The sequence below is a fragment of the Diorhabda sublineata genome, chromosome 10 (genome assembly GCF_026230105.1).
Source record: "Diorhabda sublineata isolate icDioSubl1.1 chromosome 10, icDioSubl1.1, whole genome shotgun sequence".
Taxonomy (NCBI): Eukaryota; Metazoa; Arthropoda; class Insecta; order Coleoptera; family Chrysomelidae; genus Diorhabda; species Diorhabda sublineata.
In genome coordinates, this window is record NC_079483.1 from 4,521,632 (window position 1) to 4,548,349 (window position 26,718).

General features: G+C 32.3%; 3 protein-coding genes and 1 long non-coding RNA gene across 11 annotated transcripts in view; 3 read left to right on the forward strand and 1 right to left on the reverse strand.

The window, feature by feature from the left end:
• LOC130449560 (hexokinase type 2) overlaps positions 1-16,708 on the forward strand; it is an 89,484-nt gene extending 72,776 nt beyond the window's left edge. For 4 of the 8 annotated variants that reach the window (XM_056787455.1, XM_056787451.1, XM_056787457.1 and 1 more), the window contains 5 exons: positions 3,760-3,859; positions 6,141-6,333; positions 10,504-10,709; positions 14,349-14,575; positions 16,363-16,708. In XM_056787455.1, coding sequence (XP_056643433.1) covers positions 3,760-3,859; positions 6,141-6,333; positions 10,504-10,709; positions 14,349-14,575; positions 16,363-16,458 — 822 coding nt within the window. In that variant the 3' untranslated portion in view covers positions 16,459-16,708. The remainder of the gene's footprint in view (positions 1-3,759; positions 3,860-6,140; positions 6,334-10,503; positions 10,710-14,348; positions 14,576-16,362) is intronic. The other 4 variants (XM_056787456.1, XM_056787454.1, XM_056787458.1 and 1 more) reach the window with 1 other exon arrangement.
• A 107-nt stretch (positions 16,709-16,815) lies between these two features.
• Positions 16,816-25,157, reverse strand: LOC130449561 (protein TEX261). The gene is made up of 5 exons (XM_056787461.1): positions 24,976-25,157; positions 24,846-24,925; positions 19,668-19,889; positions 19,140-19,242; positions 16,816-17,142 (listed from the first exon to the last, which is right to left on the reverse strand). The coding sequence occupies exons 1-5, from the start codon at positions 25,043-25,045 to the stop codon at positions 17,027-17,029; spliced, it is 591 nt and encodes a 196-aa protein (XP_056643439.1). The 5' UTR covers positions 25,046-25,157; the 3' UTR covers positions 16,816-17,026.
• Positions 20,992-21,842, forward strand: LOC130449562 (39S ribosomal protein L52, mitochondrial). The gene is made up of 2 exons (XM_056787462.1): positions 20,992-21,282; positions 21,429-21,842. Exons 1-2 carry the CDS (start codon positions 21,231-21,233, stop codon positions 21,782-21,784), a joined length of 408 nt encoding a protein of 135 aa, XP_056643440.1. The 5' UTR covers positions 20,992-21,230; the 3' UTR covers positions 21,785-21,842.
• Positions 25,158-25,208: 51 nt separating the features above from the next.
• On the forward strand, positions 25,209-26,718 carry LOC130449563 (uncharacterized). The gene is made up of 2 exons (XR_008910462.1): positions 25,209-25,363; positions 26,372-26,718. It is a non-coding gene; the product is annotated as an uncharacterized LOC130449563 (long non-coding RNA).

A 26,718-nucleotide genomic window follows, 5' to 3' on the forward strand; every position in this document is an offset into this window, starting at 1 on the left:
AAGTTCGGTTAGAACAACTTCGACAAGATCTAAGAGGGCTGAATGCTGTACAGATTTTCGAAAAAATATTTGATGAGGAAGTGGTTCAACATATTGTCGACCAAACCAACATTTATGCGGCGTCTAAGAAGAATCATAATTTTGTAACAACCAAATAAGAGTTAAAAATTTTCGTTGGTGTTCTTCTCTTTTCTGGGTACCGTAAATTACATCTTGAGCGCCTTTATTGGAATCTTGATGAGGATGTTGGAGTTCCATTTATTTCAAATGCAATTAGTCGAAACAGATTTACAGAAATAAAAAAACATTTACATTTAGCAGATAACAGAACACTGGATACTGAGGACAAAATTCGGCCACTTATAAACATTCTCAACTCAAAGTTTCAACAATGGGGAACTTTTCATAAATTTTTGTCTATAGACGAAGCAATGGTTAAATATTATGGTCATCACTCTGTGAAGCAATTTATAAGAGGTAAACCTGTTCGTTTCGGATACAAGAAACTGGATGTTGTGTAGCTCGGATGGATTTTGTTGTTCATTCGATTGTGGAGCTAAACCGTCATCTGTTCAAACACCAACCAAAATTAAAATCTCACTTCCACTAGGTTCTCCGAGTGATGCCACAAGCGATCACGTCCTATTTTTCGACAATTATTTTGCAAGCCATGATCTTTTAAATGCACTTAGAATGATTGGAATACGAGCTACTGGAACTGTACGTGACAATCGTTCAAAGAAATGTCCTCTTGTACCCGCCAAGACAATAAAAAAAAAGTGGTTTCTTTGAATTTCAATACGATGAAAGAAACCAACTTCTATTTGTTAGATGGAATGATAATAGTGAAATAACGATGACTACAAACTATGATTCAGTCGAACCTTTAGCATAAGTAAAGAGATGGTCTTCGAAAAGGAAAGAGAAAATTTCAGTGCCTCAACCGCAACTTTTTAAAAACTACAACAACAAGAGCCGCATATGGGTCGCGAGCCGCAGGTTGCCGACTCATGCCCTAATAACATGTTTCAAACGATTAGGCACAGATCTAATTGAGTTAGCTATTGTTTCTTCTTCTACTGCAATAATAAGCTTTGGGATCAAGTTTGGACTAGGAAGTCTAGCTCGAATTCTTCTTTTTAGCTCATCCCATAAATGTTCTATCGCATTTAGTATGCTGACCCCTCCATAACACTTTAAACCAACTACTGCAATGTAATCTTGCACGATTCTGGTGGTGTTCGGCCTTGTATTGTCATGCATAAACGTGAATTCATCTCCAATGTAGTCGATGTAAAGTACCATATGTATTGCTAAAATCTCCTTGATATCAAATCATACATCTTCTTAAGCACTACGCTCTTCAAAGCAGCAATCTGCAAATCGCTCTCTTGGTCTTCGGTACATTTTCCTTCTTTGGTCGCTACCATGAAGGCATATTCCCATTCCCATTGTTCCAACATCCAATTCAGATGATGAATCGGAGTAAGTTTTGGACCAATCGCAGGTGTTTTAGTGGTCAGGTTCTTTTCCTGCAATCTTCGTCTTACTATCCACTAACTTATAGCCACTAGTACGATGCGATAGGATAGTAAAACAAAACAATGTGGTGTGGATGCTGCTGTAGCTTTTAAAACACTTTTAAAAATATAGATCGGCGGTAAATTGCAAAATTTATGTTACGGCGTACCCAATTATTTAATTTAATTAAACCCAAAGTCGTTTTCAGACCCATTAATGCCTTATCAAGTGATACGTCATTATTTTTGTTCTATTTTTGCTAAGATTTGATCGTTCACTAAAAATTGCAACAACATTGTCGAATACGTCGTTTCCGTTGGTTCATTGGTGGTTTTAATAAATTAACTATAGTATTTGTAAATTAATAAAAAAGAAGACACTTTTTAGTAGCCTCATGATTTCCTTCCTGAGGTGCTCTACATTTGGTAAAAGTATGTAAACATTTTCATCATTTCACCTTGTAAAAATAATCAATATAATGTAATTTTATTGCTACATACTGTATAGTGGATGTAGCATTGAAAGTTTAATTATAACTATGGCCTTTGAAGGAAAAAGTTGCGCCAATTATTATAATAATTATGAACGAATTAACAAATTGTTTATGCTCGTAATTGTCCTAAATATTTTCGATTTCTCAAATTTTCTATGCTAAACTTATACGTTCCTAAATTTTCGTTTCTTTACGAATTATAGATACTTATTTCTACTAATTTTTTTTTGGAATGTTATTTTTTATAGATAAAATTTATAGAATAAGTCGGGGCTTAACAGATACGAGGATTGTTTCAAATGTTTCAAGTCAAGTCGGATAATGTATAGTTTGACAAACACGGCCACCCCTTTCTTCATCGTAAGCTCTAAAATTTTCTCGTGACAAATTCTCTCAATACTGTGTTTTCCTAGCAACGCACATTTTACGTAGAACGTAATACGGTGGGCGTAAAACGCCGAGCATTTATCTAATGAAAATCCAACGAATTATTTTCCTACATTGCGCAAAAACGACTCGCGCAAGCGGAATGCGTCGACACGATTGGACGTCGTACGTCCCAGATCGACCACCTCCTTTAGATAGCCAACCAAAGTTACCGTTTCAGCGCCACGTCTAGGTTCATTAGCGGTACTAAACGGACACGGATACAACAGTTTCCTTTCTACTTTTGGCGGCATATTTCAAATTTCATATCTTGATCATTTCTTTCGTCCAATTATTTTTCGAAACAATTCAATGGAGTTGCATCAAACAAAACGATCGTGCCCTTAAGATTTCACAGAAGTTTTTCAATTCCCCTATATGTCTAAACTTTTTATGATTTTCCTGCGCGGGAGCAATAGAACGTATCTACAGGATTAAGTTATAGTCAAGATTTGAAACCTGTACTGTAGGTACGAGGGTCGTTTTTTTGTCAACCTCCGATCGCTCCGTGCAGACGCTACGCGGGCAGAAGAAAGCGGGAATGCTCTGTAGGCGACTGCGAAGCTCTCGCATTATACACTCCGCCATTGTTGACATTCAGGCGTCAATCGGCGTTGTGCTACAGCCACGTAAACATGTCCGTCATTATTAATGCTCCCGCCAAGTGTAATTTGCGAATTTGTGATTCGTTTTCTACATGTTGAAGGCCATAGTGCTGCAGAAATCCATCGGATAATGTGTGAATGTTGTCGAAAGTTTAAGGATGGCCGTGATGATGTACATGATGAAGGGGGCGCAAATATGTCCCGGTCCAAAAAGTTGACGGAATGGTTAAATAAAAACGCAGATTCACCATTACTGCTTTGTCTACCAAATACCAGGAGTTTCAAGGTTTGTACTCTACTTGAATTCATTGACGACAACTTTCTTTGAAGAGGGTATTGAAAAGCTTGTCCACAGATATGACAAAATGTCTCATTCTCTTCGGTGATTATGTCGAAAAGTAACAGTGTAAGTGTACCGATCTTTTGGTAATAAAATTATTGTTTTGTACGAACTTGTCTTTTATTTATAGCATATCGGAGGTTGACAAAAAACTCTGTCTGTTTTGCCTTGGCTTTAATTATTTAATATTTATTACAATTAAACAACAACAAAAACGTATAAGAAATAAGTATTTTTGATAAAGCTTTAATAAAAAATTGAACGTTATCAACATGCTTGCAATTGCAACGTTGCTCCTTCTGAATAATTCACAAATAACTTCGAATGCTTTTTTTTATCATTTTTATGCATGGCATTTTTTCTATTATTTATAGGATGTACAAATTGAAATATGCGCTATATTGAATGATACCACAGGAACTTTAATGTCATGTGCTTGGAAAAACCACGTTACGAGGATTGGGTTAATTGTTGGTAGGTGCATTATTTAACAGATTGTTAAAATTTGTTAATATCACTAAAATCACTAATTCGTAAGAACTAAACTAACATATCAATGCAATTAATAAGACGAAAAGTTACTGTGAAAATCTATGTATGGTCGTTTTTTTTTACAATTTTTCTATATTTTTAACTGTGTTGTGGCATTCGTAAAAACCTGTTAAATAGATGAAATTTTAACAGATTGAACTTTCATAAATACCTGTATTTTTCGACAACAATACCTCGTAAAATATCTAATGTTGACGTATGTATATGTATAATCCATGCACGCATAAAAAAATGAAATTTTCATGTTTCTTTGTCTTTTCTATGATATGTTTTCAATTACTTAACTTCACAATTTCAATTATCTTTATTTTTGTTCATATATAACAAAATGACATTTCATAATTTGTGACTATTAGAGCCAGCACTACCAACCAAACAACACAAAAGTCACAATATTATCCAATAGTGCTATTAGGCCTTAAGGACATTTCTAACCCAATTTGTAGCCGAAGTGGCACGCACTTCGACGTATAATTAGCCCATTTCTAATTGAACTTTGCGAACAAAGCTCGCACATGCGCCTTTACACCAGTTTTTTTGTCTCTTAAATTTAAATTATTATAATTGATTTAATATGTATACAAAATAAATGATTACTTTTCCAGTGTGTATCTGTTTACAAACTACTTTACGATAAATCAGATAAAGGTATTAATCTTTCTTACAAAAAGAACATTATTCAATTCGACCTAGTGCGCATGTGTTATGTACGGCTCGAAATGCAAAGTCTTGTAGCCTGCAACCTCTACGGACCGTGTCAGTACGGTTTATAGCCTTGAAGTTGTGTGCTGTGTTTCCACTTTGACCGCAAATTGCATTAGAAATTTATCCTTAACGCCGTATGACATTGTGTAGTTTAAGATGTCGCTTTCTGTACAGTTGTCAATATCGACAAAAACTTCCGTACAGGAAACTTTGCGTATGTTAAATTGTGTATGACACTTATATAGTTTTCTGTATTGAAATTTACCAAAACAACGCTCCTGATTGGTGGTATAGAACTGCCAAAAGTCATTGTCAATTGTCATTTACGATTTCATTTCATCGTATAAACATTACTTACCTTTGAGTATTTATTACGTTAATGTGTATAATTGGTTTTTGAAAAAATAAAGAAATTATGCCTGAGACATCTTTAAAAAGTTTTTATATGCAATTAGATATTCTTGCAGAAACATATTTAACACGTTCTAAGTCGAACGATTTTGAATCCATTTTCGCTTTGGTTTTATCCGTGAATTGCCTTGGCAAATAGTTTGGAACATAATTCTATACTATACTACCGCTGCACAAGCAGCCATTGCGGTTTAAGTCCATAATGACAGAAAATCGAATAAAATGATTTCAACATGGAATGAGTTATTACGCTGGACTAAACGCCAAACATAAACACGACACATATTGCGCAGAATCTGTACAAAAATATGTTAGGGAATGGTATTTCTGTACAGTTTTCTAAATCGAAAACTACATGCAATACAGTTTTTGTCAACATTGAAAACTATACATAAAACAAATATTGGGAACTACATAACGTGATACGGCTTTTAGAAAGTAGCAGAATTATTTTAACTCAATATTGCATTACTTTATTAATTTTTTTTTACTTGCTTTTAAAAATATTTTGCATATTAAGTACAAGTCTTTAATATAACATATGAACGAGACATCTATCTATCTAAAAATCTCCGACTAGGATCAAATTCAAACGTCATGTGTCAAAATCCTTTTTGCATTAAGCCCCGGAACACCCTGTGTAATGACACATCAATAATGGACAGTTGGTATGGGAAAAAACTTCTCTACGTTACAGTGCCGACAAAATTCATTTTCTCTCTCGTTCGAGACATTTTATCTATACTACGCATGCTTGAGAATGCGCAGAACCGAGCTGGAACCTCGGAGGATAGAGATTCTGTCTTTCTTAGTCGGAACAGCTTCCATATAGGAATATTACATATATGTATTAAGTATTAAAAATATTTATAGTTTTGATTAAACACATTTTGATATTGTTTAGTAGAGGTAGATTTATAATTTTTTTTCAATGTTATAGGAAAGACTTGTCGAAGTACCATTAGCTGTAGCAGTGCATGCTTAAAAATTTATTTATAAGCCTCTCTGCCGCTATTAGTAATTAATAAACGTACCAATACATTAAATTCTCTAAATAAATAACAAGAAACTATGTTTTTAAAAATAGGTACCGGTTCGAATGCCTGCTACGTTGAAAAACAAGTTAACGCCGAAACATGGAACGACGTCGACATGGGATCCGGCAACGTATTAATTAATTTGGAATGGGGAGCGTTTGGGGATGATGGAGCTTTAGATTTTGTTAGAAGTGAATATGATGAAAATATTGATAGGAATTCTGTTAATCCTGGAAAACAAAAGTGAGTAATAATAAGAAATTTCATCCTTATTAATGTGTTCAAAATTTTAATCAATTTTCATATTTTTGAATTTAATTTTTAAACTTATTTTTTGCACATTAAACATTCAGTTCGGTTGCTAATTCAATAATTGTTGTACCTTTTCTCTAAAATTACCGGAAAACCGAATAAAAAAATTTTAGACTTCATATACTACCTCAGCAATAATAAAAAAGACGAAGATATGAAATATACAACAAGCAGAAGGACAAAGTAAAAAACCTAGTAGAAGAAGCTAGGGCTAAGTCTTGGGATTAGTTTGGAGTAAAGAAAAATCCAATAAGTAGCTTAAAAACTACAACGGTAATATTATAAATGAAGAAAATAAAATGTTAGACAGATGGAAAAAACACTATGATGAGTTACTAACAGCGGGATATATAGAGACAGAAAGAAACGAAGAGAAAACTGACAGGGAAAGAACGCAATACGAGAAGAGTCAGTACCAAAAATAAAAAAAATCGAGATATTAAAAGCGATAGAAAATAAAGATGGAAATGGTTAAGTAGAGAAAATAAGGATGCGGAATTATTACACAGAATATTACTGGTAAAGTCTATTCATCCAAGAAAAATAGTAAAACAAAACATATTCACGCGTGGTGCACGTGATCAGGGTTAAAAACGCACAAAACTGAGCATGTAACAGGACCGCACTCGGCACTTAAGAAATAATTTGCGATTTCATACAGCAGATTAATAATATAAAATACAACGGAAGGGTCAAAATATGGAACACATCTTTTTAAAAACAAAAATATTAAAATAAAATTTTCATTTTTTACTTCAATAAATACATTTTCTCATTCCCCATCAGATGACATGAAGCTTCCACTGTCGTCAACATTTATAATAAGGGGCTCGACTTTAACAACAATGACATGGTCTTTGAGCCATATTTTGGTTTCAACATTTTCCTGTCACATGTTGCATACACTTTTTCACTTATCTATTATCATTTATTTAATTCTTTGAATAGGTTCATGAAAAATATTTTTAACTTCAGAGAATTTAAAAGTTTCATTTTCTGCTGCAACATATTGTTTCACATCTGCTCGAATCAACTCAATGGGATTGAGTTCAAAATGGTAGGGCGGTAATCATGAAATGGTTTTATTTTGTTTTTTGGTCATTTCATCAATAATGTTTGAGTTATACTTATTTTTATGCTCTTGGACAATTTGTGAAAGCTCTGCCTTAACCATCGTTCCATCAAAATAGATTTTTTTAGATTCTTGAGTTTTGGAGCCTTTGATCAAATAAGAAGAGAAGACATAGTGCTAAAAGTCAATTAAAATGAACTTCTTAGATTTATCTACACACATACATACACAGTCACTAAATAAAAACTTGTAAATCGTTTTTTGCAACATTCATACCGGATGGGTTTTTTAATCCCATCCCATCCCATGGAAAGCCCATCCAATAATGGTTGCCTTGTGGATAGTATAGAAGAGTCCACCCAATCCTTCCCACGTTTCATCCAGGTATTTTCTTTACGAATTTCTTAATTTTTCCTACTCTCGCTTCCACACAATTAATTCTGCTTTTTCTAATAATAAACTGTTTCTTCCTCGTTTTTTGCATTGAAATTCTATTTCATTTAATAAATTATAAAATGTTGATCAAGTCCTTATCTTCGTTAACCACTCTCAGAACTTTATCCAATGTAGACAAGGGCGGATCCAGGGTCTTGACAAAGGGGGGGGTCATTAGTATTAGGACGAGTCCTCCTCCAAAGACATGGCATTTTAAGCCTTGTACCCTCAAAATATTAGTTAATTACTTTGTTTTTGACAGCATAATGACGAATCCCCTGGATCCGCGCTTGAATGTAGGTATTTTATAGCGCCACTGATTCAGATCAATAACTATGCTACGCCGCGTTTCGCCCGGAATGTTCACGTGTTGATCACGCCCTAATCGTTGTATTGGTTTACTATTTTTCTTCGATTAATAGACTTAAGCAAGGATTACGTAAATAATTCCAGAAGAATGGAGAATAGCAATAATAATATGTATCCACAAAAAAGGAAGATATAACTATTGCCAAAATTATAGAGGAATATTGCTACTTTGTTCTAGATACAAGCTATTTGAAGATATAATTGAAGATTGAAGACTAAGAAAGGAGGTTAGGCACCACATCAAACCATACATAAACACCATTTAGAACCAATATATCAACCAAGATGTATATTTACTTTGAGGCAAATAACAGATTCAGACGGTGGGATTTATTTGGCAACAGTTGATTTACAGGAAGCCTTCGATAGTATAATCAGAGAAAATATATGGGAAATAATGATGAATAGAAAAATTAGTAAACAATTGATAAGCATGGTTAAAAATATACATGATAAAACAGAGAATGTGGTACGAGTCAGCGGGAAGACGACAAGTAATTTTGTAACTTACAAAGGAGGTTTTTTAAGCCCGTTATTGTTTCTTTTAGTCGTTAAAGAAATAGCTAAAGAGGTGGACAAAGAAGGAAAGAAAACGCACAGCACAATCTACTTTAACGAACTAATGTATGCAGACGGCCTGTTAATATTCGCTAACCCAAAATAAGAGCTACAACACAGAATATACGGACACGGACTGGAAAAGAAGAGCGTGTTAACAGGCTGAAGTATAAGGGATAATCGTAAGATCAGAAGAAAGAATTGACGAAGAAATAGCCAAAACGAAACGTACAAAAACGAAAATCCACGAATCAGTACTACTACCAATGATTATCTATGATTGCGATTTCTCGTTGCTAACTATCAAATTCAGGCAGAAACTAACGACATGTGAAATGAAGATACCGAGGAAAATAGCGGGGGCGATAATCTAAGGAACGACATTAGAACAACAATTTGGAGACATAGTGAAAATGAAGGACAGAACAGTTAAGGTGATATGGGAAACCGGAGCAAACAAAAAAAAGAGAAGAGAAGAGTAAAAGGAAATAAAGAAGTAGTGAAAAAACCGGAAAAAAAAGACTGAAATGGAGACGAGCTGAAGAGGAAGCAAAAAATATCACCTCTACATCTATGGTAGAAGAGGTTGCGGAATATTGTAAAAAGCAGTATGATCATAAACTTTTTTATTTTGAAAAATGTAAATTATGTTAAAAAACTATTTTGATATAAAGAAAAAAAATAATTAAATATAGGTCACGACCAATTCTTGAGAATTGAATCATTTATTTAATGCAAGTTATTCAAATAATTATATCTATTATTGATTAGAAATAAATGATTAGTGTTCTGTAACGGTTTGAAATACTCATTGCTCAATTATAACACAAATCCATTCATGGAATACCATTAATAATAAAATTAATCAGATAAAATTGTTTCATTCAATCAAGGTAACACTATTGTGAAATGACTGCCAATGACAAGTGCAAGTATAAGTAGCTCCGTGTGGCAAGATTAAGGCGAAAGAAATACTAACTGTATTCTTTAATTGACACTAGAAATGTCCAAGTAATTTTTCATTCTTTTCTTTTATTGTTCTATTTGTATTGTTCATAATTCTTTGATTCTGAAACGTCTCAGATCTTTTTTTTTCTTATTTATTACTAGTAATTTATAAACGTCAATTAAACACGGCCGTCGGCCATTTCTCAAAGACTGATTATGTTACAAAAACATAAATTATAACAAAAACGGCTTCGAGAAACACGTTAGATATTATTTTCAGAATGTTAGGTCCAAAACTATACTATGGTTGGTATTTAAGTTTTGAGATATGGCAACAGTGATGTGAATATGTCAAATCTGTCATTGTCATCATGAAGTTTGACATTTTTAATTGTGAACATACTCGAACGTGTTATCATTCGAATGCTATTTTAGTTTTTCGCATATAGGTACTTCGATTCTTTAAAATCTCTAGTTTACCGCAAACAAAGAGGCGTTCTTAGAAATTATTTATATAAAAACGGAAAAAAAAATAAAATAGCGGCGCAACCGTCCAAAATTTAGCATCAATAATATATTATACCAGGACCGGCTTCATTGTGTTCCCAATTCGACGTTTAGAAGAAATTTTTATGAAACCGAAAGTTTTTTTCGCGATTCATAATTTTTTAGTTGACATTAAGATATTTGTTACTTTTTAAGCCCAATTTTCATTTTAGATTTGAAAAAATGATATCGGGAATGTACATGGGAGAATTGGTTAGGTTAGCATTAGAAAGATTTACGAAAGAAGGTTTATTATTTGGTGGCAAAGGGTCAGATGCGTTATTTGAAAGAGGAAGGTTTTATACAAAATACGTCTCAGAAATAGAGAGTGACCCACCCGGAGTATTCAACAGCCTCAGAGATATATGTGAAGAATTAGGTAAGTTTCTTTATAAATTACTCCATCACGTAATGGAAAATATATTTTATTTGTGAAAATTGGAAAAATAAATTTATTTATAGGAAACTCTGTTTTTAGAATAAGCAAACTGTCTTTTAAGTTCATTTTTATTCATAACAAATATGTAAACGTTTCAAACTGATCAATTTTAAAAAAAAATATGTATAAGTACAAAGTGTAATATACGAGGATGGTTCCTGAAGTACCTGGCCCAACAAAAAAAAAACTCGTTGACCACCACCACAGAAAATTATCCGAGGATGCTGAATATTGCGAATATGGTGCAAGAGGTAGAAACTCAAACCTTAATTCATTAATTTTGGCAATTGTAATAACAGATGTGAGAGCTGGTGTATTGTCTTGATGAAACAACACTTTCTTTTAATCCAAATCCTCGATTTCTTAGTTCAAACGTTGCAATAAGTTCGCACATAATACTCTCTGTTAATAGTTTTTCCTTTTTCAAGAAGCAGTCTCATCTAGAGTAGAATCTATTCCAGCTTTTATATAGGATGGGCTAAAGCTTTTCAAATAACGATGACTAATTTTTTTACTGAAAACGTTCACTATCAATGGCTGCGAAACAAATACTAAACAACGTGGCGTCTTCAAACTTGAAATATACGCTGTATAGATTGTGTAGTTTAAAAGACAGTGGTAATTTTTCAAGCAACTATCGCCATCTCTAGGTCAGGGCAGGTATTTCTCGGACTATTCTTACAAAAACTTTGTGAACATTTAAATTATTTCTACGAGACATGAATCTTCGTATCCTTTTTTCTTATGGATACTTTTTGCATAGCAATTGAAAGAAAGATTTAGTGAAAAATTATCCCCATTCTCAATTTTCTAATTTTAGTATTTTTTGGACTAACAAGAGTAGTAAATTGTTGATATGGATCTCAATTTTTTAGTTATATTTACAGTTTTTTTTCTCAAATCTTATGTACAATTAAAATGTGGAATATCAAAAATTTGTGATCTTCTTTCATGCTTATTGGGGAACCCTAACACTCGTTTCATGTCAAAGTTGTAAAAATTTTTGGGGAAGCCAATACCCCACCCAAAAATGGCATAAACATTCAATTCAAAAACAACCTCAAAAGTTGTTTCTGGAATGATGATGTGTATCATTGGGTAATTGATAATAATAGATCTAATTGAATTGTTTCGATACGAAGAATTCTAAACAATTACATAATGTATATTCCCAATTTTTGTCATGTCTCATTGCAATAAAAAGTTTTTGTTCGTCACATGAACTTATCACATCCGGTATTTTACATTGAATCAAATAATCTACTTCCTGGCATTTAGAAAATTTGAAGTGCAAATTTATATAAATTGAGTCACAGATAAAGTTGAAATTTAAGTCATATCTCTTATATAAAATCTATTCAAAGATTAATTTAATAGTCTGTCTCTTATTATTTATCCTAAATTTGTGGTATTTACAAAAGATCTAGAATCGCGGAAATTTATTGAATCGGTGAGAATAATAACAGCACAAGTCCAAATATTGTAAATTTGGTGAAACTAAGAAAACTATCTTTTGTGTTGGTTATTTTTGTTTCGAGTTTCGTGTGTACACAAAAGTTTTGGTTTATCATTTTTTACGTCCTTCACACTAAAAATAAAATTTGGAGTTGGATTAATTTTTGATTTATAAACAAAAATCTAACCAAGACTTATACTGTTATTAATCTCAATCTAAGTTCAATTAAAATATTTGACCAGAATTAAAAAAAAGAAACAGTTTTGTTGTAGTACGGAAACAAATATTATCCAATCTCAATCACTGGCATTATCATCATCATATATGTTAGAGCTTTGCCAGGATGTGATAGGATAATAGAACTCCAGCTGTTCCCCCTCTACGTATTTCATTATCTTCTTAATGTTGATTGCTAATGGTCCAGGATAAGCCTTTATTAGTCAGAATCTTTGGATTCTTTTTTTGTTATAGTAACTTTGAACTATATGACATAGCTTCGTCAATAAAGTATAAGCATTCAAGATAACCTGAATGTGATGCATCATACACAAACTGCATGTATATTTCTAAATCGTGAAATTTTCCTTTTCCTTATTTGTTGGCATATTTCTGCAAGTTTTTTATGTAGAATATTTTTAAAATCTACTATATTCTTGTAAGACATGATATGTATGGTAAAAGGCATATTTTTTCTAGAATTCTGTATCAATTACGTAAATACGATCACATTTTGTGCTCAAACTTTTTACACTCCCATAATCCCTGTCGAAAGGTGAAAAGAAGTGACCGCGAATTGGAAAATATTAGTAGATCTGCTTAAAACGCTTATTGATTTGTAGAGTCATCCAAAATCTTACAAACGTGTTATTTATATTCTGCCTTGAACATGTATCAGAAAAAATATGTAACACCCCAATCGGGCCATTTAGGGCTTGATCCTCGTGATACATATAAAAATGTATTACATTTACGTTTTCAAGTTATGAATTTCAAAATAATAAACCCAAAATTGCCTATAATAAAATATTTTATGCAGTGATAAAAAAAATAATGTGATTCCTAAAATCTCGGGGCGCTCCTTAAGGCCGCTTGACATGATGCAAGACAACGTCCAATAACGAGGCTGCGCGCCTAGATGGCGCCCTAGACGGGTGGGGTAAAAAAAACACAAAACGTATCAATCTCAAATTTCTCGTTAAATCGAAAAAACTCTGACTGAGTGCTATAACTTGTTGTAAGAGGCCTATGGGGACAATTCTCTAGCGCGTGTGAGTGTGTTTTTGAGTGGTGTAAGCGCTTTAGTGATGGCCGAGAGAGCACTGAAGATGACCAGCGCCCAGGTCGCTCCGTGACTGTTTCAACTCCGGAAACAGTGATCAAAATCAACCAAACTGTGCGTGCAAATCGTCGAATGAGCATCTGGATGATTGCTGAGACTGTAAATGCTGATAAAGAAACGATTAGAAAAATTTTATACGAGGAATTACACATGACATAAGTCTGCCAAAAAATCTGACCAAAAGCTCTGGCGTCAACGGGTCTGTTCATATTTCCTTGAAAGGTTAGAAAGGAATTAACAAACTTCCTGTACTGTTTGGAACAATGGAAGATTCACAAAGATAGCCGATAAGATGTTGAAAATGATTCACGTTCGGATCGCTCTTCCACTTCTAAAAGGGTTGAAAATATCGAAAAATGTGTGCAAAACTGATATCTTATTCCGCACTTTCCGTTAAGAGGTTTCTAGACAAGTACAACATCCCAGTGTTAGACCACCCACTTTATTCGCCGGATATTGCACCGTGTGACTTCTATCTTTTTCCTAGGATCAAATCTGAATTAAAAGGAACAAGATTTGAGTCTGTTGAAGCTGTGAAAGAAAAAATCGGCGCGCCTTTCATAAGGAATTAACAGACTTCCTGCATTGTTTGCAACAGTGGAGATTCGCGTGGAGCGATGTAGGGATAGAGTTGGGGTGTAATTTGATGGTGGTAATAAATAAATATACATAATATCCAAATAAAATATTTTATTTCACAAGTCTCGTTACTTAATAGCTACGTAATATGAAAATAATTTTTTTGTCAGTAACTTTAATTTTATGTAATTTTGTTTACTTGTAGGTCTTAAACATGCAACCGAACAAGACTACATAAACGTTAGATATATTTGTGAATGCATTTCTAGAAGATCTGCGCATTTAGTCTCAGCTGGATTAGCCGTATTGTTAAATAAAATGGACGAGAAAAAAGTAACCGTTGGAATTGATGGATCTGTTTACAGGTTCCATCCACATTTCCACAATCTGATGATGGAAAAAATTAAGGAATTAGCCGATCCTAGCATACAAGTGAGTATTGTTAATATGTTTTACATGTTATTGTACTTTGACAAGATTTTTAAACAAGTTCCTTTTTATGAATTCTATTTAACCAACTAATTCACATTCAGCCATTCAAACAACACTCATATTCTGGTAGCAGTGCTCATCAGAACCAAACCAAATCCGGTCAGTAATGTGAAAATCTAAATTTATTTAAACTCTCCAAAAACTTCCAATGTAGTTGAAATTGTTTAATGCTCGAATTTCTTGAAATCTCAAAATACTTGTCTTTATTAATTTTGCACATATGGAAGGCACAGGATACAAGTGAACCAAGTCAACTTCAACTACTTTTGAATTACATGAGTTTGAAGTTAAAGCTTCATAACAAAATTACCTATTAACATTTTTTAAAAGTATATAATCAATTCAAGAAGTTCGAGGAGTAACTTATGACATTAACATAGATTTCATCGACCAAATTTCATATCATAATGAATAAACTATTCACACTACCACTACACCAACACTCACAATTACACTGTCTGATTCTACTGAACACACTGTTTACTCACAATTAGACTGTCTGACTCGCGTTTCGATAACAAAGTTAACGTCTTCAGAGATTGGAGCTAAACGCGTCAGACAGTGTTATTATTAGTCTATTTCAAGTAGAGTTTTGTCACTTATCCAAAAGGAAATATTCTTTCTGTAGAAGCATTTGTGCCAGATAGACAGAAAAATATCTCTGCTAATTTTCGTAAATATGACAATGGAAGTTCACGATTATTAAAGTGAGAGTCCATTTTAACCCACCCTTGGATTGATGGGGCAGTATGGGACAAAAAGCCTGAATCCGGAACAAATATTACATTATATTCATTCTCAGCTCTTGGTGCCTTAGTTGTCGAATACTTTAGCAATTACCAGAAGTATAGCTAAGAAAATTTTATCATCTCTATCTTTGATGAAGGTTTTTCAAAATCCAAATTGGTGCTGTGAATTGTTTTTTATGCAATGATAATGTTCGTCTTCAAAGCAACAATTTCTCAAATATTTTTGTCTGTATAATGTTAATAAAATAGTTTTTTTTTTAATCGATTACATAGCTGTCTACACTGGTCTCAAAACCTGATGTCTGTTTGTTCTGAACATTAAGCTTTGACTGTTCAGTTCCCAACATTTCCCTTCTTGCTAAAATTCATCGTTTTTTCATTATGGAATATCAGGTGTGTAGTACTTTCCGAAGCAAACTACCTTTTTGGACCCCTAAGCTTTTAAGTTTGAGCTTAGTGTACTTAGTATCTATTTTAACTATTAATGTTTGTTAGAGTCTTGATGTCTTAAATACCTTTCTCTGTACGAGGTTAATTTATTATTAGTTTTCCTTCCCATAATAAAACAATATAGGCTTCATTTTTTTCCAAAAAAAAAGGTTTTAATTACGAAATTCATACTCTGGAAACGATAAAACATTAAAATAATTAATTTCTTATGAGCGATTACTCTATTTCATAAAAATGTAGGATAGTATTTGTGTACTGAAGAAATTTATTACTGTATACCTTCAAGTTGAAATAAAAACTGTGATTTTCATTGCATAATTACAAGAGTATAAAAAATGTTCGAATTTTTTAAAATGTATGATTTATTCCCAAAGTTTGGAATAAATGAGGTTCCCCTAGAGTTCTATACCGCTTGTTATTTTTGAATGTACTATCTATTTTAAGAATAACTACACATGATTATAGTTAACATAACCTATAATTTTTTTGATCAAAATTTAAATTCAGTTCATTTGTCTTTTGTTCCAGTTTGATTTGATGTTATCTGAAGACGGTAGTGGTCGTGGAGCAGCCCTAGTAGCAGCGGTAGCAGCCAGATTACAAAAAGAAGCTGCCCAAACATAACGTCCGCTAGCTTAAAATTTGTTGATTGCGTTATATACATATATATTTTTTTTTATTAGAATAAAACAATTATTCATCATTGAATAAAGAAAAAAACACTCATGAATAGTTAATGTCTTAATTGGGTTCCTATAGACTGGATTTGTAGATATTTAAAAATAAAAAGAAAATATTATTTTATCGGATGCGCCCTAGATCGGCTCCCTAGGTGAAGTGGAACTATTATTAAATTCACTTAATTTTTTTAAAACTGTAGTTTTATTTCCCCAACAAATTCTATTGGGTTTTTGAATCAGAAAGTATAATCTTTCCCCTGTAAACAAAAGTTGTTTTATTACAGAAAATAAGTTCTGCCAAAATTAGTATTTTCAATATTTTAATTTATTTTTGTTGTTATTATTAGCAAAACTTCATTTATAAGTAAAAAAAATATAGATCCAATAACTCCTAGTTTTCAAATGTTATATTGCAACAAAAAACAAAAATAGCTGGTTTTGGTATTTTTTGGAACTTAAAAAATCTAAATTGAAATTAATAAATTAATATCTTTACATGGCAGAAAAAATAATTAAAATCCTTTTTTTGTCCTCACTGGAAGAAGAGTGTCTTTAGCATAATTGAAAGCTGCAAGCAGTCCAAACTTCTTATTTTTCTTCGAAAAATAATTTGACACTACATCAGCATCTAAAAAAAACGATTAAGGTTGATCTAATAAATAAAATAAATATTAACAATGTTATAAACAAAATTCCCCCCACCCCTCCGTAAAATTTAAGTGCAATTATGATTTTTTTATTTAAAAAATATCACAATGAATTGAGCACAAAATGAAATTGGAACAGTAGGAAATACAAAAATTCAAGAAATATTTTCAAACCAAATGCTTATTTTAATGCGGATATTTTCTCCCCTAGCTTAACAATAATTCGGCATACTTCGAGCATTATTTCATCGAATTGTGTTATAGACTTAATAGAGCCTTTAAGCAACTATCGTGGAGGTTCTATGGGATTGCTGGATTTTGGACGATTTTTGCACTATGTGGTTGATTATTTTTTTGTTTGAAGAGAAAATTTTCTTATGCAAATGTTCATAGTAGAATAGTGTATGGCCAAGTGCCTTCTGATAGCCCCGTCGTCCCCCACTTTAAATTACGAAAGCCCCATATCCTTCTTTAAATTAGGATTTAAGTCTAAACCAGCTGAAGAGGGAGAAACTGCAGTGGCTTGGTTCCACTGACAGATGGAGACCGCATGATGGCCCCAGGCACCTTTTGGAACCAACTCGTTGTTTGATGGGCGTAGAACTAGGGATTAGTAACAGGCTTTACCTGAAACTCCGGGTTGGAAACCCTGTGTGGAGATTGGAGGTCGAGGCCACCTCTGGATCCTGGACAGTTAAGCTTAGAGCCGTCTCGACAACCTTAGCCTTCCTTCTGTTTTTTTATCCGCACCACTGATGTTACGGCGTTTGAGTCAAAAGCAACGGTCAAAGCTTCGACTTTGGTAGAAACCGATTCTTTGAGAGTAGTAGGTTGTGTGGTTCCTGTTGGCTGACAGCCATAGTTCACCTAAAATGATGAACTATGCAATTTTCATATGGCGACAAAGACAAAAACCGAAATTCGAGAAGCAACCCTAGATATGTTGCAAAGGACAGTCTGCCTTGCAATAACAGACGTGACCCGGTCATCGGTCATGTCCCAGGTAGCACTACAAGTCATTTTACACTTGCTCCCTTTGAAGACCTTCATAGAAAGTGAAGCACTAAGGCATGCAAGGAATGAAACATAAAGCCCTGCCACCTGACTGGGCATCTCATCATTATAAAGAAATGTAAGGTCTCATCGGTATGATCACTATAAAATTATAATAACAAGTCGACGGCTATGGACAAATGCAGAATTTGCGTTCTCAAGGGGCTTATTAGTATTCTACACTTATATCACGAAAATCGAAAATGGACAAGTAGAAGCAGGAATATATAGCCCAAGAACCAAGCTCGCTATCCCAATGGGATCAGAACCATCCATTTTCTGACCAAAAACATACGTTATCCTTATTCATCATAATCCAAAGATATTTATCCTATCTGATAGTAGAGCAGCCCTACAAGCACCCAACTCTTATAAAATTGAGTCGAAGCTTGTATAGGACTGCATCAAATCATTTAACTCAGTGGAAGCAAACAATAAAGTTACACTTATGTGGAATTAATGACATTTGAAACGGCTTCAAAAGCTGCCATATATAGATTCATTTAAGTTTCAATGGAAACTGGAAGCAAGTTAAAGCAGGTCTATCAGCCTAAAGTAAAGACTACAATTTGAGATAATGGTTTTAAGAACGTTGTGAACATAGGAAAAGCATTAATGTGACAAAGTCCAAGTTATATTAGGCACATATGGAATTCAGAATAGTGAATAAAAGCATCCAAACTAACAAATGCTATTGATGATGATCGATATTCATTGTCTTAAGGAAGTATGATTACTGGAGCATTTAATGATGTTGGATGAAGAGGAAAAAATAAAAACTATACTTCCATGACAATAATCACAACACATTCTTCATTTTTAACCAATTGATTGAGCCAACATATAACAAATGATCAGAAAAATTAAATTCTACTTTACTGCGAAATTATTTATTGTAAATTTTTAATTATTGTTTCGAACTTACCTGTGCCATCTATACTAGTTGGCAATACATTGTCATTTGCTGATAAGGACACGAATAAAGCGAAGGGCACTAACCACAGGAACAGTGTAAAATACGCAATTACCTAAAATGGTTTAGACTATCAACACTTTTATAAAATAAATATGTCAGACATAAATACATCTTCAAAATATGTACGTTATTTCACAGTTTCAAGAGTTAGTTGTCTTTCCATCAGAAATAATCAAAATTTCATTTAAAATATATCGTGGGTGTACAGGACAAAATTCTAGATGTTTAGGTTTTAATGCTCATGGTCCCGCAAATATTGTTCAAGACTCCTGAAATTTTCTAAACTCTACTAGACTAAAGTCTATTTAAATAAATGGAAACGAGCGCTCGTAAAAATCAAACTCGTGTAAATATTATTTTTTTGGGACCCTAAAGAAGCTAGTTAGACAATTTTGAATGGAATGACTATTAAATAAAATATTTATGATATATTTAATGAAACTATTCCTAGATAGCATTAAATAATTTTATACTTACCTCCGAAAACGTGTGATATACCGTAGCGAAGTAACTAAAAGCTAAATAATGGTTAATTAATATGAAGAGTACTGTAGCAACAAACTCTATCGAAAGAAATGCCACAAAAGGAAAATTTCTTAAAATTACAAAATGAGTAACTTGAGCAAGCAATCCACAAACAATCATGGAAGTCGGGAAGCGTTCAAATATCCATAGGGATAAGTAGAGTATAAATGTAAACTGAAACAAAAATACAATAAATTAAATAACAGTTGTGAAAAATTATGAAATTCATTTCAAAATGTTATATGTTCAAAAGATAAGAGGCTATTAGCTAAATTAAAAATAGATACAAAATGAAAACAGCTGATCTCGTCAGAATAACGGCCGCGGGGTCAACAATCAATTTTCCCGTATGCTCCATTTTGTATTATGCTGTTACGAGGACTTCATTGAAACTTTTTAGATCTATTTCAGATGGAACTGACTATTTTTTTGTCAATTTTCAAGTAAGCTTTTAATTCGGCACTAGATTAACTATAAAGCCGTGGAGATTTCTTTTTCACCTCCATTCCCTCTCGGAAATGTTATAGCTACACTTTTAGTTACACCAGAATTAAGCTCTGTATACATTAGTTGTTTTGTGGAACTCAGTATAGCCAGTTTAGAGACACAAAACATAAAGAATCCAATGAATCTGGAACAATTGGGGACAGAGATTTATCAGGGCCGTAGAAACTAGAACAATATCATTTAATAGAATTTTATCTTCACCCCCTTGAGTACAAAATAAAGTTTCTTTTCGAAGTAGTACTACAGTTAACCATACAGTAGAAAGCAGTCTTCTAAGAAGTTTCTCACCAAAATATATAAATAGAAAAAGGGTATTTTACTACAGAAAGAAAACAAAAAAGTTTAGTGGTAATCTTCTTCTCAACCAAACATAAAAAAATTATTTCCATGAAGATATTTTGTGGCATTAAAACTTATGTAGGGCTGGATTTGAATAGCAAATAAGATAATATAAGGAATAAGACTAGAAAGTATAAATTCACGTTTGGCATTTACCAATACAATACAAGACTAATTCTTATTTGTTATCTAATTTGCTATTTAAACCCAGCTTAAATGAAATTTTAAATGAATAATTAAAACTAATATCAATTAGAACATGAAATATAATAAAAACGAATAAGAATTTACGAAACGTGTAGGTGCATTCTGGAATTTTAAAGTTATAGGTATTTTATACCACATATATCCATCTAGAAAATTAAAATCCTATGTTAAAACAAGCTTTTCCGACTCTATTTACCATTTACGTACACTAAGCACACTACTGCATAGTCGGAAAAAAAACCAACAAGTCCACGTTTCCGGGACTAAATTTCACACTTCTTTGAGTAGCAACTCTTTAAGAAGGTTTATCACAGTAAAACTGGAAATATTGGGGTCTAAAAGCCAACAGATAAACTCACAGTTTTTGCGTACCACACGACGGCCATTTTTTAATGGGATCAGCTCATGACAGCTCGTCAGATCGCCCCGTAAGACGAATTTAAAAAAGAAGAAGAATGTACCATGTTTTTACAAATTAATATTATGCAGAACTTACGATTAGTATTACATACAGGTAAGTGAAATTTGTTAATAAAAAACTGATCAGTTTTTGAAAGCATTAATTTACAGTTTCTTTAATACCATAATTATAACATAACCACAAATCTTATCATTGGTAAAAATTTGCTTGTAAAAATACAATAATTTTCTAATTTATAGGGATTGTTAAGCAATCAAGATGTTTAAATACATCTAGTATTTTACATTTTAATCAAAAGTGGAGGAAAGAAAGAGGTCTCCCATTGAATCCAAATGCTTGTGGAGTATTAACAGATGCGCCTGATTACACATTCTTAGATGGTAGATTGACACCGTATGGAGAGGGACAAAAAGAAAGAATAAAAAAGCAACAACAAATAAAACAAGATATAATTCGTTTTACTGATGAAATCGATTTTGCAGTTGATCGATATAATAATTTATTACAAGCAGAAGAAGATAGGAAGAAAGCTATTTTAGATAGAAAATTGAAACCAAAAGGAATTAATTTATTAAAGAAACACAGTACTAGTTAATATGAATGTTATGGGTCGTATTTCTTAGTATAAATAAATAAATAAACTTTAAATCCAAGTTCTATTTTATTTATAGTAGTTATTTGAAAATGAAAATTCACATTGACAAATTCTCAAGGTAAGTATTTACAGTTGATATGTGATACTAAATTTTATTGATTTTAGAACTCATGTTCAGTTTACTACTATAAGAAAATATTTTAACTTTCAAGAAAAAACTTTAAAATTTGAAACTTTCATTGTTTTATGTTTATGCATGCCATTTTAATAATTCTGAATCATATTAAAAGTGCTCCAAAATCTAGAACAGGCAATGGCGGTGCTAACCAGCATCAGGGCCATGTGTGGGGTAATATTAGGGTAGCCCTCCCCCAGAAAATTTAGGTTCTAAATTAAAATTATACATTCTAAGCATCTTTTTGTTGGTGTCTATTTTGGAGAAAGGAGGAGGAGAAGCTTATTTATATTTTTAGAGGTACTTTTATAACTTAATATTTGGAGGTACTTTTATAACTTCAAATATTTATTTAATTTTATTTCAAATCAAGTAAAATAAAGGTGTAAGGAAATTCTTTAAATCAATATCTACGATTTAAAAAAATCAGATTTGAACAAAACGATTTGTCACTTAAAGTTTTAGATAATTATGAAAAAATGATTTTGCTGAGAGAATTTATGTATCTATTGCTTAAAATTTAATATTTGTTTAATGGTATTCTATTATTTTTAATGTATTATTCATTTAAAAATATTTAATCATTTATTTTATAAATAATAAATTTTTTTCAGGGGGAATCCCTAGTAATTGTGGGGATTTTAAGTTATTTTGATTAGGGCTTTGGGGAGAGTTAGGAACACTGTATTTCAGAGTTTTCAAACCACCCGTATGATTTATGCAGCCAAAAGTAAGTACGAATTTTTTGCACTTATTTCAAGGCAGAAAATTGAAGATTTGTGCATTGGTAAAGCTGCACATGAAAGTTCTGCATCACAGAGCAAAGCTTTATTCATTCTATTACCCCACATTTATGTCTAGAGCTCTCCTGACAAAAGAAAACTATATAAGCTAGATTAGAGCAAGTCAACTTCATAAAAAGTTTATGCGGAATATCTAAATCTAAAAGTATTATCACAAGAAAAATTTTGGTAGTAATTTTTTTTATTTGCACAGTTTTTTGCAAAAATTCGAGGTCGAATGACATTTTGACTGTTCCTCTTCTCATTTTTAAATTCCACAATCTTCACATCAACTATTCTAGACTAGAACAAAACTTAATGTATTGTTCACTCGACAGTCACTACAAACACAATCTCACAAAAGTGACTGTAGCAGACTGACTATCTAGAATAAGTTCTTACAGAGAACAAAACTTACCTAGATACTTAATGGAAACCTTTTATGAAATAGATGCATTATAAGTAAATACTGCAATAAAACTTAATCCTTTTTTTATCAAACCTAATATTTCTTTTATTATTGTATTTATTTGATTTTTTTATTCAAATTCACAAATGTAATCAAATCTTTTGATATACATATTTTTTTCTAAAATGTAAATAGTAACTCTGTAAGTTTTTTTGGAAAATTTCAATGTGCAAACAACATATTTTACTTTCTTGATTAAAATATTTATTACAAACGTCGATACTGTAAGTTAATTTACTTTTTGTTATCGAACTCCAATTATGGTATTGGGTACATTAGATTTGAAGTTATTTTGTATTTTTGTATAGAATTTTCAGTCAAACTTGGTAGAATAATTTTTAATTTTGTCTAACTCCTTTGTCTTTTAGATATATAAGTCAGATACAGACAAACTTCAATGATTTTTGGCTTATAATTTAAATAATAGATTTACATCATTATTATTAGGGATATGATTCCTGGAGCCAATTACCAAGAAAGACATACATATAGAATGTCCAATTTGCTAGATTGTAATTTGGCTAACAAAATAACGTCTTACTTAGAGGATGTTTCTAAATTCATTTGACAAAATTCGGAAGGTACTGCACACTGTTCACACCACCACTCATAATTACACTGTCTGACACGCGTTTCAATAACCAAGTTATAATTTTATTTAATAAAACTTCATCTTAAAAATAGTTTTGATATGAAGTGAAGTAAGGGTTGCTAATTTCACCCACGTATAATGTAACAGAAATATTGAAAAAATACCTGTAGTTAGTCCTTTGTGAGTGCATGAAAATTAGAGAATTTCAAGTTTCTAGTTTTACTGAATTTTAGAGAAAAAAATAAAAACTCACTTTTAGTCACCACCTCCTAAGGGTGATATCTCGGGAAGGGGTGGGCTGAGGAAATTTTGTTATTGCAAAGACCCATCTTTTAATTTCATATAAGCAATCACCTCCTGAACTTTGTCGCGTGCATTTAGAAACACCCTGTATAAACCAATTTTCTCAAGTTCAAATGGATATGAACTTTTACTATTGAATGGATAATCAAAATTGAGAATTATGGGCTAATGATAATTGTGTATAGTCTATATTCAATTTTTAGTGAGTAGTATGTGTAAAGGTCAAAAGAACAATTTAAAAAAATGGTGATGGATTAATGATTTGAAATATACAAATAAAAAAAACAAAGTTTGATATACATATTGGATATGAGTAAATAAAGAGCTCAAATCATAGTGTACCTTAAAACTTTAATCTATAAAGTTAAGTGGATTTCAAATAACTAGCTCAAAATTCCTTTTTGGAAACTAGATTTAAGGGTTCAATAAAATTATTAAATTTTATATCAGCAAGTACTATTTGTGTTCGTAAATCTTATATCTGAAGAAATTGGTATAAATCACTGTTATGTGTGTTAAAATGAAAATTTTGATCTTTGTTATGTACATCAAAATAAGCTATAATACAACACATTATTTTATACAAACAGTTCAAATACTTTGAAGCAATATGGCCAATTTGCCAGTAACTATGAACACATTATTTATAGTCGATATACATTTTAAGTGAGTATTTTGAAAAAAGTTTCAAGTGTAAATAACAATAAATTTAGTTAAAAATATAAAACAAACTGTCTTACCGCATTTAACCACCATATAAATTTTTTCGCTACACTGGTATATTCTTCAACCAATTCTGCCAAATAATACAGACCTGCAGCTAAAAAAAGCGAATGATTTGAACAATACATGAAGTTTCAATCAACTCACCTATTGCAATTGTAACAAATATTATTTGTATGATTATTGCTATATAAGTAACTAATGTTAAAAACCACATTTTCAATTCATTTTTTAAACAATTTCGGAAAAAGTTATTAGGTTAACCCCTTATGATGTGGTCTGTTTACTAATCTACACGATTACCATTTTAGATGTCATGAAATGTCAATAAATGTGGATTATGACATGATAAACACAAGACAAATGCGCGGAAGAAGATCAGTGTGAAGTTTTAAGGTGGTTGCTTATACTGTACACAAATGAATTCATTTATATTCCCTAAATTCCACAGACCACAGTGTGGTCTGTGCTAAATTCAATAAAACTCATAATAAAAGAAGAATATAAATAAAGGAAACAAGTGATTTATTGTAAGGTATGTTCACAACCGTTTAGGCAATTAATTTTAGATTAAGGTAAGTGGAAGGATAATAGTCTATTCAAAAATTTCTAAATAACTGAATAGTACGGCTTAATAGTGGTTGAATAGGTTGAATTATGCACCAAATGTATAACATATTATACAGTAACAAATGGGCAACGCATATAAATTGGACATATGGAAAGAAAGTATTTTAGTAGTCGCTCCCTGCTGGATAACAATATAGATTATAGTCAATACTAGTATCATGAAAGTGAAGTAGACTGTAGTATTATAATTTAATCAACTAACAGGATGAGTACATCATTCATAGATCAATCGCAACCATTTTATATAGCCTCAGGTGTCTCCCGTTCGTCCATAATACGAATTTTAAAAGCGTACAAATTTCATACCTACAAAATCAAACTAGTATAGGAAATAAATGAGGATGATCCTGATAGAAGCCTGCAATTTTGTGGAACAATGAGCCAGCGTTTAATTGAAGATCCGCAATTATTATTTAACAGGGCCGGATTAAGATTTATAAGGCCCGGGGCTAAAATAATGACGGGGCCCCCTTAAGGAATTCGAAAACCCGGAAAAATTCACAAAATAATATCAATACGTTAGATTTTGGTATCAACACATCTAAAAATATAGAATGATTTCCAAATGATGGGGCCCTCTTGGACCTGGGGCCCGGGGCTATAGCCCCCCCAAGCCCCTAGCTTAATCCGGCCCTGTTATTTAACATTTGTTTTTTCAACGAATGCACATTTTATTTGAATAGGCACAATTGCCATTACTGGGATGATAGTAACCCACATTTATACCGAATATCCTCAAAAAATAAACGTCTGGTGTGGCATATTAGGAAATCATATCATAGGACCACTTTTTATTCCTGGAAATTTAACTGGTGAAATCTACCTAAACATGCTTGAAGATACAATTGATTTGTTAATAACACAAATAATTGAAGATCACCAAAATCATACTGCTGATCGGCTTCATTTTCAGCAAGATGGAGCACCTCCACACTATATGGTTCCTAAGACAGTTTTTAGATGACCGGTTTCCTAGACGGTGGATTGAAAGGAGGAGTCCAATTGAATGGCCTGCCACGTCACCGGATTTATCACCTTTAGACTTTTTTTTTGGGGACACTTAAAAAATAAATGTTTTGCTATGAAGCCCGAGTCCATAGAAGATCTTCGCCAACACCAGAGTGCAGAAACATAACACCTGATATGCTACAAAATGTTAGAAATAGATTTCAACAAAATCTATATTATTGTGTGGAATCAAATGGGTCACATTTTTTCAACATTAGTTAATGTAATGTTTTAATAAATCAATTTAATGGC